Raw genomic sequence first — 16756 nt, forward strand, 5'->3', positions numbered from 1 at the left:
TAACTAATATTAACTAATACCTATTTATAAAGTGCAATAATATTTTTGGCTACAATCTTTTTTAAAGGCGACTGTTATTAATGTTTTTTTTTTTTTTGTTGTTTATGTTTGTGGCTTAGCAAATTAAAAAAAAGAGCGTACATCAACTAAGAGCGTATATTTGTCTTTAAAATGCAGATAAAACATAAATCCATTCAGGCACAATAACAAGTTCCAAAAATAATGAATAACTGTGAAGTATTATACTTGTGAATTTACCTCTTGTGTTTCAAGAGGGTCCTATAGCAGACCCTGTAGTCAGAAACTGTGTTCTAGCCAGGAAATACTATGTTTGACTGCAGTGTCAGTGCAAGTGGACTGACATAAGGAGCTCTGACATTTGACGTGACCAAGATCTTAATCTTTTTGCTGGGCTTGAGCTTTACAGCAATAAATGTACTGAGCTTCATCTTTCACCTTTGACTTCAGAGCAACAAGTTATTTTTTCATTCCTCTGCAAAGAACTACTTAGGAGGTAAGTATGAAAACGTTTGATACATGTTAACATGCTTTTTAAAAAGACTGGTATAAAGAAAATTACATTATTATGAAAAACTGCAGTATGATTAACGCATTGGTGTTAATTGAACAAAATGTTAGTAAATTTATTTTACCCACAGTTAATTTTGGTTTTTGTTGTTTTTAACCCAGGAATATGAAAGCAGCGCTTTTACTTCATTTACTTCTCCAAGGTACAGTGAAGTGTTTTCTCTTTTAGGCATGTTTTGGGCATGCTCTTTTGATGTGCATTTTACAGACCCGCTACCAGCCCTGTGAAAGAGGTGGTTCTTTTTTTCCATAAAAAGTGGTCATTTTTGCAGTTATTCACCTCATTTTCTATTTATTGTAAACATTGCTTTTTAGTGACATTTTAATCACCTTTTTTTTTTACGTATAAAATATTGCATGCGTCAGTTTCGTATTCAAAATAATCACACATTTTGATGTACCAAAAATTTCCTAAACATTTAGAATGAAGAAATATGAAAAACACACATATATATATATATATATATATATATATATATATATATATATATATATATATATATATATAAAATATTAAATATAAATTTATTACATTATATTTCATCAGAAAAAAACAAAATCGGAATCTGTGAAAGTTAAAAAAAAAAAAAAAAGTAGTCTATTGTCATTTGTTATAGGCAAATAACAAACTGACCAGTACATTTAATATATTTAATGATAAAAATAATGTAGAGATTCATGATAGCCTATAGATTAAAAAAAAAGTATGATTGAAATTTCATGGATAAAAACAATAGCCAAATTAGTATTAAAATTAATTTTAACTTGGGTCGCTTTTGGTGCTTCACACATTTTTATTGGTCATTTTTACATCAAGATGAAGCTCCAAGATTTAGAATAAAAGTTACTTGTAAAATGTTTTCTATATTTTACAATAATACAGTAGGTATTATAAATAATTGTTTGCATTTAACGAAAATGATTATCTAAAGTCAAACTAAATCGACAGCCAACAGAGGACTCCACTTGGGCTTAAAGCCTTTTTTCGATGGGTTATTTTCAGTATTTATGATGTCGTAGCAGTCAAAATATGACATTAGCTCATGTATGGGACAAATTTTGCACCTTTGTCAGTGAGGGATGGGTCTTACGAACTACCTGAACTCCCGTGGCTATGGGCCTGTTTAATGTGTAATTTATATAAATGTAAATAATTTGTGCTACACAAAAATGTCCACACGCAGGAAATTTTACAAATTATATGAAGTTATTTAAAGTCCTGTATGTCCTATTCATTCTACATTCTTAAAGAATATTTCAAGCAATTGTGCAGATTAGCCTTAATCATTATTTTGTAAAATACTGTATGTGCAAAGGTTCAAGAATGTTTTATAATTCAGTTAAATTAAAAAAATAAGAAAGGATGCTGTCAGTGTACTTGTTATTTACACCAAGGATTCCTAAACATTTCAGCCTGTGACCCCCAAAATAACAATACAAGTGACTCGCAACCTCTTCATTCATTAGAAATGGTTATAAATATACAAACGTTGCACACACAATAATACGCCTATATAAACACAAGCATATTGACCACAAAAAAATGCAACAGTCTAACAACCTTATAATTTTATAGGCATTTAATAATTTGTTTAATATTAACCTCACTAATAGAGACTGGTGGGCACAACGTTTTCAGTCTTGTTTTAATTTTGGAGTCCACCCCTCAGAGATCATATTCAATGTTCACTTGTGTCCTGTATTTATTTTTAATGCATTTTATTGCCATGAAGGTGTCAAAGTTTATTCTGGTGCTACAAACATCCGTCTGCTGCAGCTGGCGCTATTGCTGTGTTGTTAATCTAACGTTAAACAAACCAACCCTAAGAAAAAAAAAATTATTATTCAAAGACTGATGTTTTTTTATTTGCATGTTGTTGTTTTTGTAAATTTTAACTACTATTTTTATCTTCTGTGGGTTATGGATAATATAGTGTCATTATAATCGTTTAATAAGGGATAAATAGGGATTACATGAATAAAAGACAGATAATGAAAACCCAAGCATTCGATACAATATACAATCCCAGAGACCTGCCCTCATTTTCCCCTTGAAAGACTGGAGTCTGGGAATGCTGGGCGATGCCCTTATCCCACTGCTGAGCTTTCAATGTTTGGGTGCTGGCCAAAGGTTGGCCTATTAGGTAAGAGAGAAGTGTGGGTTGATCAGGCCCATCTTCTCTCTCAGCTAAGGGCACATTATTGCTGATTGCAAAGCACAAATTTAAGGTTTGTAGTGTCAGCATGAGTCAATATTTTACCTCCTGAAATTTGGAGAAAGTTAACCTAAAGGTCATGAGACCCTTCTCTGTTCATTTGGTTGTTTGTTGAGCGCAACAGGAGAAAAACAAAAAATAACCCATTTGTTACATCATCTCTCAGTGAAAAGTAGATCGGCAAAAAAAAAAAACAATTAGAAAAACTCTTAGGTGTCTCAAGGAGGTGTTTTAATCTGCCCAGACACTGCTCAAGCAAAAATAGCTTTTGGTGTAAGTGATAGACCACTTGAGTCAAAAAGAATTTTATAATTAAAGGCTGTAGACATGGTTGTGACTAAATATGTAGTCAGTTTCTCTTCCAGAAAACTTAAGTAAGCTTGCAGTCGTTTATAATTCACCAATTCTGATTAAATATTTTGCCAGTCAAAATGGCTTTTGTGTGAAGATGTCACGACCGGGTCTTGAACCCGGGTCTCTGGTGTGGAAACCGATGTGTATACCACTAAGCCACAGAGGAAGTTGTGTTGGACCCAAATGAAAACACTCCAAGAGGGAATCCAGAAAACAAGGATTTATTAAAAAAAAATATCAACTTAGGTTCTTCTCAAAAATGAGGTAGCAAAACAGACAACTTAGGTTCTTCTCAGAATGAGGTATACAAAATACTCTAACAGTATAATAAACATGTAAAGAAAACTCCACGAGGGGAGAAAACAAACAGATAATTAATGCAGTCAGCAACAAGGAAAATAAAACACTCTTACTAGACGTAGCTCAGGAGATCAAGGGAACCGCAAGGCAAGTTCACCAGAGATGACTCAAACACCGAGTGAGGAACACAGACAAAGTGACAACTTAAATACACTGGCTGGAACAAGTCACAGGTGATCTAAATTAAGTAAACAAGAACACATGAGGAAGAACAAATACAGAGGGGAAACACAGGGACCTCTAGGGGAATGGAAAAAGCTGCAGGATGGTGACAGGACCCCCTCCTTTAGGAACGGCTCCTGACGTTCCTACCAGAACACCCTGGCCTCTGGGTATGAAACTCCCGGATTAAACTAGGGTCCAGGATGTCTTTGGCAGGAATCCAGGAGCGCTCCTCTGGCCCGTAGCCCTCCCAGTCAACCAGATACTGAAGTGAGTTCTGGACCCTCCTGGAATCCAGTATCCGGTGGACCGTGTAGGCTGGCTGGCCGTCAATGATCCTGGGAGGTGGAGGGGGTCTGCGAGGGGGGGCAAAGGGAGAAGACAAGACAGGTTTTAATAAAGAGACATGAAATGTGGGATTAATTCTAAGTGAACGAGGAAGATACAAACGATAAGAAACAGGGTTAACTTTCCTGGCTATTCTAAATGGCCCGATGAACCTCTGGGACAATTTTCTCGACTCAACCCGGAGTGGAAGGTTCTTAGTGGCCAACCAGACTCTCTGGCCAACCCGGAAAGTAGGAGGCCTTCGACGACGGCGATTAGCCTGATGTTGGTATCTCAGGGAGGTTCGAAGGAGAGCGCTTCTAGCTCTCCTCCAGGTTCGTCGACAGCGTCGAACAAAGTGCTGGGCTGAAGGAACTCCCACCTGGACCTCTTTCTCAGGAAACAATGGAGGGGTATAACCAAATTGGCATTCAAAAGGGGAAAGTCCGGTGGCTGAGGACTTGAGGGTGTTGTGGGCATATTCAGCCCACATTATGTAAGATGACCAAGTGGTGGGGTTATTGGCTGCCATGCACCGTAGAGTGGTTTCCAAATCTTGGTTAACTCGTTCTGTCTGACCATTAGACTCAGGATGGAACCCGGATGATAGGCTGGCAGTGGTTCCGAAGAGTCTGCAAAAAGCCCCCAAGAATCTGGACAGAAATTGTGGACCTCGGTCAGAAACAATGTCTTGGGGAATGCCAAAAACTCTGAAAACATGGCTTATTATGAGCTCAGCAGTCTCTTTAGCCGATGGCAACTTGGGCAGAGGAATGAACCGGGCAGCCTTGGAAAATCGGTCCACCACAACCAATATGACCGTGTTGCCCTGGGAGAGTGGAAGTCCTGTAATGAAATCCAGGGAAAGGTGTGACCAAGGCCTGTGGGGAACAGGTAAGGGATGGAGCAGTCCCTGAGGTCGCTGGTGTGATGATTTTCCCTGACAACATACTTGGCAGGCCTCTACATAACCTTTAACATCTTCCTTTATGGAAGGCCACCAAAAGCGACGTCGGAGGAATTCTAAAGTACGGGAACTACCTGGGTGGCAGGTCAATACAGACTCATGACCCCACTGCAAGACCTGAGCTCGCACTGCTCGAGGGACATATAGAGCCCCCAACGGTCCATTCCCTGGATCAGGTTCTTTGGTTTGAGCCTTACGGACCACTTGTTCCAGATCCCATCTGAGGGGGGCAACAATCCTTGAACTAGGAATAATAGAAGAAACAGGTTTTTCATGTGTCTCTGGAGAGTAGGCTCGGGACAAGGCATCAGGCTTAAGGTTCTTGGAACCGGGTCTATAAGTCAGGATGAACTGAAATCTGTTGAAAAACAGAGACCATCGAGCCTGCCGAGGGTTCAGTTGCTTGGCCTGCTGGAGATATTCTAGGTTCTTATGGTCTGTAAGTACCTGGAAAGGATGTCGAGCGCCCTCAAGCCAATGGCTCCATTCTTCCAAGGCCAACTTAACAGCAAGCAGCTCTCGGTCCCCCACATGGTAGTTGCGCTCGGCATTAGACAGGCGACGTGACATGAAAGCACAGGGGTGTAGTTTTCCATCCTCATTCCTCTGTGATAAAATGGCTCCTACACCCACATCTGAGGCATCTACCTCTACCATAAAGGGTATGTCTGGATTAGGGATAGAGAGTATGGGAGCTGAGGTGAATCGATCCTTGAGATCCTGGAAGGCAGCCGCTGCTTTAGGACCCCATTCAATCTTGACTCCTCCTCCCTTTGTCAGTGCTGTCAAGGGAGCCACAACTGAGCTGAAATTCCTGATAAACTTCCTGTAAAAGTTTGCAAAGCCCACAAACCGTTGTACCTCTTTTACTGTGGTTGGAATAGGCCAGTTGAGAACAGCTTTAATCTTACTAGGGTCCATCTCCAGGTGACCAGGGGTGACAATGTACCCAAGAAACTTAGTCAGGGAAACATGGAACTCACATTTTTCTGGCTTGACAAAGAGATGGTTTTCAAGGAGTCTTTGGAGAACCCTGCTGACATGGCCCTCGTGCTCCTCCATGGACTTGGAAAATATAAGTATATCGTCCAGATAAACGAATACAAATATATTTAACATGTCTCGGAGGACGTCGTTGATAAGTGCCTGGAACACGGCAGGGGCATTGGTAAGGCCGAAAGGCATCACCAGGTATTCATAGTGGCCTGTGGGGGTGTTAAAAGCAGTCTTCCATTCATCTCCTTGCCGTATCCGCACCAGATGGTAGGCATTGCGAAGGTCGAGCTTGGTAAAAATGGAAGCTCCCTGCAGCAGCTCAAAGGCAGTAGCCATAAGAGGCAGGGGATATCGATTCCGAATGGTTATCTTGTTAAGACCTCGGTAATCGATACAAGGCCTAAGCCCCCCATCCTTCTTCCCCACAAAGAAGAAGCCAGCACCAGCAGGGGAAGTGGAGGCTCGGATGATGCCAGTTGCCAGGGACTCTTGGATGTAAGCATTCATAGCAGCCTGTTCAGGGGGAGATAGGGAGAAGACTCTGCCTCTAGGAGGAGAGGAACCGGGGAGAAGGTCAATTGCACAGTCATATGGGCGGTGAGGTGGCAAAGAGGTGGCTCGAGACTTACTGAATACTGCCCTAAACTTATGATAGACAGCGGGAACTTGAGACAGATCTACAGAATCTTGAGGCTCGGGATGAGGGGCAGAGAGGCTATGGGTAAAACAGGTGAAGTGACATGAAGGACTCCAATCTAGAATGGAACCAGTAGACCAGTTGATATGGGGATTATGTCTGTGCAACCAGGGATGACCTAGAATGACCGGATACTCGGGAGAGTCAATAAGGTAGAAAGTCTCCTCCTGCTGATGTTTAGCAATGGTAAGCTTCAGGGACTGAGTGGCCTCAGTTACTTTGCCGGGTTCAAGGGGTCTACCATCCAAAGCAGTTACTGACTGGGGATGAGGGAGAAGGTGGGTAGGAATCTTAAGTTTCTTGGCCAAGGAGAGATCTATGAAATTACCTGCGGCCCCTGAATCGATCATTGCCTGGACTGGGAACTGATGACTCTCCCAGGACAAAATAGCTTTGAGAGCTAGAACGGTGTTGGCAGGAGGAACTCTTATTTTCCCCATCACAGTCCTCCTGTAACTCGGTGGGGACCCTCGTTTCCCGATAGTTCTGGACAAGTGGATCGAAAATGACCAGACATACCACAGTAAAGGCATCGTCGCTCCCTCATCCGTCTGTCCCTTTCACTGGGAGAGAGTCTGGAACGACCTAGCTGCATATCTTCTGGAGGCTCGGGAGCTTGTTCATTGACTGGGGGAAGTCTGACTGGTGGCGCATGAACTGGAGATGCAGGTTTGTGAACAGGAGTTTGGGAATGGGATGCTCTGCCTCGAGTCATTCTCCGTTCTCTCAAGCGAATATCAAGGCGAATGGCCATATCAATAAGGGATTCTAGGTCTTTGGCTGGTTCCCGGGTGGCCATCTCATCTTGAATGGATTCAGCTAATCCGCCCAGAAAGCAGACTCTTAAGGCCTCGTCATTCCATCCACTACCTGCTGCAATAGTTCGAAATTCAATGGCGAAGTCTGCAGCGCTGCGAGGACCTTGACGGAGAGTAAGGAGACGTTTGGAAGCCTCCTGTCCACTAACTGGGTGATTGAACACCTTCTTGAATTCCTTCTCAAAGGCTGTGTATGACTGGCAATAACTAGGCTGGGACTCCCATGCCGCAGAGGCCCAAGACAATGCCTTGTCAGTCAGAAGGGTGATAATATAAGCGATCTTTGAGCGGTCAGTGGGAAAACTTGAGGGCTGAAGCTCAAAAGTGAGAGAGCACTGGGTGAGAAATCCCTGACAGGAACTAGGATCTCCAGAGAATGGCTTGGGGGGTGGAAGTCTGGGCTCTGCAGCAGCTACAGGAGCTATGGGAGGACTGTTGGTACTTAGGGGTGGTGCAGCAGGAGAAGCAACCCCAGGAAGGCTTTGAAAGAGTTGCCGAATGGACGACGTGACATCAGCAAGGAGCTCTGAGTGTTTTGTCATCACCTCCTCTTGACGACGGAGAACCTCTTCATGACGCTGGAACGAAGCTTTATGACTGCCAATCACTGCCAACAGTTCTTTGGTACTGAGTGCCTCTGGGTCCATGTCTGACTCGGTGTTTCTGTCACGACCGGGTCTTGAACCCGGGTCTCTGGTGTGGAAACCGATGTGTATACCACTAAGCCACAGAGGAAGTTGTGTTGGACCCAAACGAAAACACTCCAAGAGGGAATCCAGAAAACAAGGATTTATTAAAAAAAAATATCAACTTAGATTCTTCTCAAAAATGAGGTAGCAAAACAGACAACTTAGGTTCTTCTCAGAATGAGGTATACAAAATACTCTAACAGTATAATAAACATGTAAAGAAAACTCCACGAGGGGAGAAAACAAACAGATAATTAATGCAGTCAGCAACAAGGAAAATAAAACACTCTTACTAGACGTAGCTCAGGAGATCAAGGGAACCGCAAGGCAAGTTCACCAGAGATGACTCAAACACCGAGTGAGGAACACAGACAAAGTGACAACTTAAATACACTGGCTGGAACAAGTCACAGGTGATCTAAATTAAGTAAACAAGAACACATGAGGAAGAACAAATACAGAGGGGAAACACAGGGACCTCTAGGGGAATGGAGACAAACTGCAGGATGGTGACAGAAGAGTTAGGATTGCCAGAGAATGTATGTAATGTATTATTAAAATTGCATGGGCCACACTAGTAGAATGATGCAAAAAATATTATCCATGTTGACATATATTATTCAACTGTTGACACAATGTAAAAATTAAATTAGCCGTACATTTTACACCATTTGTTTACAGCAGCAGACAATATATTGAAACTTGCAGAATACAAACCACGTACTAGAGAGCTATAGAGTGTTTTACTGAAATTGTCAGCTCAATGAACAACACACAATGATTATTAACTTAAACTTTTGTCTTACAGGTGTTCTGCTGTTTGGTGCTTTAGGAGTGCAAGTGAGAATGCCAAAAACAATTCACGGCCTCAAGGGTTCCTGTCTGGTGATTCCATGTTCTTTCAACTTTAGACCAAATGCACCCAAAAACCTAAGAGTTGTGTGGTATCAGTGGGTCCATAGAGGTTATCCTTTAGTTTATGATCCTTTAAAAGAAAAAAAAGTCATTGATAAGTTCAGAGGAAAAACTGATTTATATGGAAACTCAAGTGGTGATTGTGGTCTGCTGATCAGAAACCTGGAACAGTCCCACCATGGAGAGAAATTATACACAGAAATTAACTCAAACAAATTGTATGAAGTCACTTCTACAGTCTTTGTTGACAGTATGTAGATGTTTTTCTATTCATGGCTCCTGACCTTGTTGTGAGAATGTGCTGCCTAATTGTGTCATTTCTTCTGTTTTTAGCACACCCACAATTGCCCAGCATCAGTATTTCTGGAGGAGAGAAGATGGGGGACAAGATTACAGTAACATGTTCAGCTTCCCACACATGTCCATACAGCAAACCAAACATCACTCTGAACGGTATTGAAGGTCCTGACCAAATAAATGAAGAGTGTAATGAAGACGGTCAGTGCAGAATCACTCTGACACATTCAGGTGTTGTAAAGACAGAAAACACAGTTTTTGAGTGTTCAGTAACACATCATGGTGGCATAAACACATCCACTGCAAAAGACAAAAATGCATTATGTGAGTAAAATGCATTGCAGAATTGCATTATTTAAATATTTTCATTAAGATCCTACACAAACCCATAATGTCAATTTCCAGGTGTTCATCAAAGCATCACGATTGAGCCTGAAATAGTAGATGTCACTGAGGGCGTCGCACAGAACTTCACTTGTACCGTCCACCATTCCTGTCAGAAGGAGAATCCAACCATCACATGGAACTACGAGAACATGCAGGTCTCAGAGAGGAAAAAGACACTTTCTGGTTCAGATCGAGTCGCCTATTCCACCATAACCGTTCTGGGTGCAAAAGCAGACCATGGGAAGAAACTGATCTGCTCTGCAGAATTTTCAGGAGGAAACATCACAGAAATTGTAGTTTTACATGTGTCATGTAAGTAATTAGCATTGTTGTCAACGTGTAATATTCCCATGTTAAATGCATTATTGCAGAGCCTTTGTAATGTCTGATTATATCTATAATTTGTTCTAATAATAATGACTCATCCTTTTATTTCTTTTCGTAAAGCAGTAAAGATGATCATTAGATTGAAGACTATTGGTCTTTACATTGTAACGCCCTCACTTGTGTTCATCTTCACATGCATACTTGTTGGAGTCATCATATGCAAGAAGCATCACAGGTAAATATTCAGGTGTAGGCTAATATTTATTGATTCATTTTATTAGCCACAATTTTCAAATATTAGCAGTGGCAGATTTAGGCATGGGCAATATGGGCAATCGTCCAGGGCGGCATCTTGCGGGGGGCGGCACGGGGAGACGGTGACGATGAGGAAAAAAAAAAACAAGCCCCAGTAAAAGCTTTGTGATACCATTTTACTTTATGCAAGTATATTAATTTTGAGTTTTAATTCCAGAATAAAGATGTTGGGGGCCATTCACATTTAGCGTATTCTGCAAGCGCATGCTTGTTTCTCTCTATGTGCAGCTGAAACAACGCTGGTGAAATCAAACTGACGCATGCATGTAGAAAATTATTCCTCCGCACTTCATTCACTGTTCTGCTCCTGGGGTCCGTTCTTCGTACGTGGATTACTTAATTAGCTGGATTTGGATATTGATGATTTGATATGATCCAGGATTGTTTCGTTCTTCAAAACTCATCTGAGACTTGTCATAGCAACAGTTCTGGTAGCTCAAACCTACTTGGGAGCAGGTTCATTTCAAATAAACAGGATTAGATCGGGTCAGTTAAGTAAAGATAATACTGAAAGTATGTACTAAATTCTGATGTTTTCTTACAGTAGATATATACACTTGGGAAAATAGTAAATATTTTTAACTATATATATATTTGTAAGTGTAAAGCCTGCAGCTCACAACAAATGTGGGAAGTTATTGCGTGTCATATTTAACAAATCGTTTACTGCTAATTTTATGCAATTTTGCACACATGGACAATTAAATATTAATCAGATGATGTCATTATGCTGCTGTGCCGTCAGCCAATCGTTGCATTGCTGATCATGACTTCGAGGATTGATAGATCTGTCCGTCACAACACACGCAGTGATCTCAGATCAGTTCATCCGGACGTTTTAATCTGATTTGCGAACTTGTTTGAAGAACCAAATTAGCCAGAGATCAGTTATCAAGATGAACAGATCCAGGATCTGCCAAATCATCTTAGATCATTTTAGTGAGGTCTGAAGAATGGACCCCTGGTATGAATCCTGATCGTTTAGTCACACCAATAAAATACATCCATCTATGTGCTGTGAAACCGGAGTAACTGGTGTAACTTTTATGCAGAGGTGTCGGCATGCTAAAGTTTACATGATGATGATTTTATTTTGACTAAGCATGGCTATGAAGCAGAAATAAGGGATAATGAGTCAGGGAGGTGAGACTTTCTCAGCCATGAGTCGGGTCAAAGACAACAGATAATTCCATAAAACGTGTTTTGTTTTTTTTGTATTCTATAGAATTGTCATTAATATTCATGTAAAATATTTCTTAAGTTCTTTGCATATCACTCCAGTTGAGTCTTTGCATTGTTTTCCAGTTACATTTACAATTTATTTCTGTTATTTATTTTAAATAATTATTGTATAATATTAATAATATTGAGCGGTATATTGGCCAAAATTGGGTTGGGGCTGGAAGGGCGTCCATATGGGGTGGTTCGCCCAGGGTGCCATTTAAACTAGAACTGCCACTGACTATATTATAAATAGGACTTGATTTAAAAAAAGCAGATTTCAGTCTGTTAAACTGGCTCTGGAGTTTTTGTGGAGTGATTAATCAGCTCCGATGTTTCACAATTATTATTACATATTTGGGTCTTCAATAACCTAGATTTAAATATCTAATGCTGGGTTCAAACCAAACAGTGAAGCATCGTGTTGTTCTCTCTACATCACTTACAAGATGTTTTTTGCTTCACATGAATTTTCCATTCCAGTCGAGGTTTTTGAACTCGCAGAGAAGATGGAGTGTGTGACGTGAACCTGTGGAATTTGCCTCAACTGCATGTCATTCGCCCCAAGAAAATGCTCCTGTATTTGAGTCTTGAATTGACTTTAATTTACTACCGAGCATAAGCATCTTTAAATTGAGCGTTTTAATTGCTGACAGCCTTTTCACCAGATCCATCAAGCAATAGTGACATTAATCACAGTAAAGGCATTAAGCGGTTTTAAGATTTACTAATTGTATAGATTTTATGCCCGTGGTAGTTATGAGCAATACGTATTTGGTAATAATAATCCGTTTTTCCCAGGATTCTCCTGTATTTTATAGTTCTATCCGGCTATCATCCTGTAAAGGTATTTGTATTTCTCCCATATTTTCAGTCTTCCTATTGAAGGATGGCAATAAACATTAAAAAGCCGATCCTCCCTATACTCAACCCATACTGCCGAACCATCAGGGGCCACCCCTTGCTCTTAAATGTGAGTCTGTTCTGTGCTTTAATTTTATTTAGGCATGAAAACACTTTGAAACAAATATAAAAACGGCGAGGTTCCCTTTTCATTACAGGTCGCTCCTCCTATGCAATCCTCAAAACAGTCATATAGCAGTGCGTGACTGTCAGCTGACGCACTCCATAGTGATATATAGACACTGTTTCCCAAACTGATTCTGATTTGAAGCAATTTCGTGCATTTTTTAAAGTGACACCTCTGTTATTTAATGTAATCAAATGAAAAATCCAAATAAGTAAGATTTATACATTGTTTTTTATTTAGAATGTGTAAATTAGAGTGAAGAAAAGGTTAATGAGAATTAAAAGAGATATCCCTTATTATGGTGGGCTTATCTCATATTTTCACTTTCCAATGTTGACAGGTATGATAATAATATGCCATATATTTGGCTATGTATGTAAATGTTCACTGAATGCGATAAAGCAAGCGGTGTTTATCAAAATACAATGTCATTTGTTATTCTGACAATAATTTGATACTTTTATTCAAAAGTTGGTGTAAAAGACTTTGACTTTGAGGTTTAAGTAACACTGATCTGATGCTGTGATGTTCATCACTTTTAGTCAATATGCAGAAATCATAAGGTTGATAAGCGTTAATAAAGCATTAATCAGATGTAGAAATCAAACAAAAAGGATAAAAAAGGGGGTTGATTATCAGACCTCTCAACATGTTTTCCTTCTTCACACCCTCTGTTCCCAGGCCAAAAAATGAAAGTGCTGTGTATGAAAACAATCCTTTATCCAAACCCCACACGCCGTCATCAAAGAGGTACAGCACTTTTAAACATATTTACATTTCTGAAAGCTTTTTTAAATAAGTGGATGCTCAGTTTTTACACTACTCATGTTTTATTTTGCATAAATAACTAAGTATGTTTTAAACGAAATAACCATTATTTTTCCCCATTGCACATCAGACATCCAAAATCCCACTCAGTGAGTATTTTTCTGCTAATATTATTAAACTCTATACTGAAATATATTCACAACTGACTTTGTTCCTCCTTAAATATTTCATTTAGAATAAAGGGAATGAAGATTTATACATCAACTTGGAAGACATCAGCATGTATGGAAATGTCTGATGAGCAAACAGTAGAAATGACCCCACATCAGCATTTTAGATAAAGATTAACATTATCAACAAAGCAATAATAATAAACATTTCTTATGCATACAGTGCATCTGAAAAGTATTCATAGCGCTTCACCTTTTCCATTTTTTTTTTATGTTACAGCCTTATTCCAAATGCAAATTTATTAAAAATAAAAAACCCGAAAAACTACATGATGTACATTAGTATTTACAGCCTATGCTCAATACTTTGTGGATGCACATTTGGCAGCAATTACAGCCTCAAGTCTTTTTGAATATGATGCCACAAGCTTGGCACACCTGTCTTTGGGAATTTTTGCCCATTCCTCTTGGCAGTACCTCTAAAGCTCTTTTCAGGTTGGATAGGAAATGACGGTGTACAGCAATTTTCAGATCTCCCCCAATGTTTAATAGGATTTAGGTCTGTGCTCTGGCTGGGCCACTCAAGAACATTCACCGAGTTGTTGTGAAGCCACTCCATTGATATTTTGGCGGTGTGCTTTGGGTCATTGTCCTGCTGGAAGATCACCCCTGTCTGAGGTCAAGAGCACTCTGAAGCAGGTTTTAATTCAGGATGTCTCTGTACATTTCTGCATTGATCTTTTTCTCTATCCTGACTAGTCTTCCAGTTCCTGCTGCTGAAAAACATCCCCACAGCATGATGCTGCCACCACCATGCTTCACTATAGTTAGTTAGGATAGTTTTAGCCTGGTGATGAGCTGTGCCTGGTTTTCTCCAAAAGTAACGCCTGGCATTCAATCGAAAGAGTTCAATTTTAGTCTCATCAGAGAAGAGAATATTGTTTCTTGTGGTCTGAGAGTCCTTTAGATGCCTTTTGGCAAATTCCAGGCTGGGAGTGGCTTTCATCTGGCCACTCTACCAAACAGACCTGATTGGTGGATTGCTGCACAGAAGGTTGTCCTTATGTAAGGTTCTCTCTCTCCACAGAACGCTGGAGCTCAGACAAAGTGACCATCGGGTTATTGATCACCTCCCAGACTAAGGCCCCATTTACACTAATGCGTTTTAGTTTGAAAACGCATAAGTTTTGCTACGGTTACGCCATCCGTCCACACTACGCCGGAGTTCTCGAGCGCCGAAAACGGAGCGTTTCGAAAACGCTGGAGAGGCCGTTTTCATTCTAAAACGCTGCTGCTCCGTCTCAGTGTGGATGGGGACAGACGGAGACATCTGAAAACGGAGGCGGGGCTGCAGACATTCGCCTCTCTAATTGGGGCTTTTCCTCAATATTAAGTAGCCTAACACACAGTTCAGTCCTGAATCTTCTCCGTGTAAATTCAGACTTCGCAAGTTTGATCAAGGCTGCATCTCTTCTTCTCAGTTTGATATGGAAAACATACCGAGGACACGCGTCAATCTTCACAGGGAACAGTGTACTTTATAACTTCATTCACATCACCTTGGCTACGTTGTTTCACTTTCTCAACAATAAAATGTAAACTTGATTTAAGGAACTGCCTATTTTTATTTTAATATTAACAACTAAACAGACAGCAGAAATGTTGAGGCGTCGTGCTGCATGAGCGTCATCTTCACTGTGTGCATATTTATAACAAAACGGAGCCGATAACAACTGCCTCCTTTCAATTTCAGTGAAAATACGAAACATACCCTCTCTTTTGCTGAATATCAGTTTTAATAATCGATAATGGCCATTATAAAAGTATAACATACAATAAGTTTATACATTATAGGAAATAAAGGCAAGCGATCAGTCAATATACAGAATGTAGGCTACGTGCTTACATTAATCATTAACTTATCTTTGCGCTCAGCCAAAACACGTTACCTGAGAACAAGTAATAGATTCCAATGACCAAAGTCAGGGAATATGTCGTTAGATAAAGACAACAAGATGAATGAAATATCCCGTTTAATAAATATAGTGAGATTAGATCCAGCGGGAGATGCTTGATGAGAAGTCCGACTAGCAGAGCTCTCATCTGGGTGGGTAGACAGGCTCCAGCGATTGCCAAAGTGTGTGTGTGTGGTCACGTGATGTGCGTTTTCAGCATTTTGGTGTGGACGGAGAGCAGTTCAGAAATGCTGGGTAAAACGCGAGTGTGGACGCGGATCGTTTTCATTCTAAAACGCCGTTTTAAAACTAAAACGCACTAGTGTAAACGGGGCCAAAGACTCTTCTCTCCCAATCACTCAGCTTAGATGGCCGGCGAGCTCTAGGAAGTTTTCCAAACATTTTCCACTTTCAGATGATAAAGGCCACTGTGGTTATTTTTCTGTTACCTTCCCCAGTCTTGTGCTTTTTTGTCTTCATGCTTGGTTTATGCTTTGCCATGCACTGTCAACCCTAGGAGGTTATATAGCCAGGTCTATGCCTTTTCAAATCATGTCCAATCAACTGAATTTAACACAGGTGAACTCCAGTTAAGCTGCTGAAACATCTCAAGAATGATCAGAGAAAACAGAATGTACCCACTGAGCTTATTTTAGAGCTTCATGGCAAAGGCTGTCAATACTGATGTACATGTGATTTTTTTTTTTACTTTTTTATTTTTAATAAAATTGCAACGATTTCTAAAAATCTTTTTTCACATTGTCATTATGGGGTACTGTGTGCAGAGTTTTGAGGAAATAAATTAATTTAATTCATTTTGGAATAAGATTGTAACATAAAAAAATGTGGAAAAAGTGAATCGCTATGAATACTTTCCGGATGCACTGTATGAAGGACTCAAACCTTAAACATATTAATGCTTAACATACTTTTATACTATGTGCTTTTGTTTTATGTTATTTTTACTTTTTAGATATAATTGAACCATATAGTTTTGTTCATTTAGCATTTGTGAATCTTTTTATTTTTGACATGTTTCTCTATCTTTTACTTTCTGCTTTTGGTATAAAATTGTGAACCAGTTGTGCTTAACTGCTGTCTATATATTCTTATGTTTTTAATTATCACAAAAATAATACATTTCATTTGCTAGTAATTTATTTAAGGTTTCTTGTTACATGCATCACACTCGTGTAT

General features: G+C 39.9%; 1 protein-coding gene across 2 annotated transcripts in view; it reads left to right on the forward strand.

Moving 5' to 3' along the window:
- The window catches only part of LOC141377967 (sialoadhesin), a 46896-nt gene extending 30177 nt beyond the window's left edge, over positions 1–16719 (forward strand). Inside the window, exons 1-9 of one of the 2 annotated variants that reach the window (XM_087284512.1) lie at positions 338–514; positions 691–731; positions 8983–9339; positions 9423–9710; positions 9792–10085; positions 10221–10335; positions 13348–13416; positions 13565–13583; positions 13670–16719. In XM_087284512.1, the coding sequence (XP_087140638.1) occupies positions 695–731; positions 8983–9339; positions 9423–9710; positions 9792–10085; positions 10221–10335; positions 13348–13416; positions 13565–13583; positions 13670–13732 (1242 nt within the window). In that variant the 5' untranslated portion in view covers positions 338–514; positions 691–694 and the 3' untranslated portion in view covers positions 13733–16719. The other variant, XM_087284513.1, reaches the window with a different exon arrangement.
- The last annotated feature ends 37 nt before the right edge of the window (positions 16720–16756 follow it).

Source organism: Danio rerio, chromosome 15, assembly GCF_052040795.2.
Source record: "Danio rerio strain M-AB ecotype USA chromosome 15, GRCz13ab, whole genome shotgun sequence".
Classification (NCBI taxonomy): domain Eukaryota; kingdom Metazoa; phylum Chordata; class Actinopteri; order Cypriniformes; family Danionidae; genus Danio; species Danio rerio.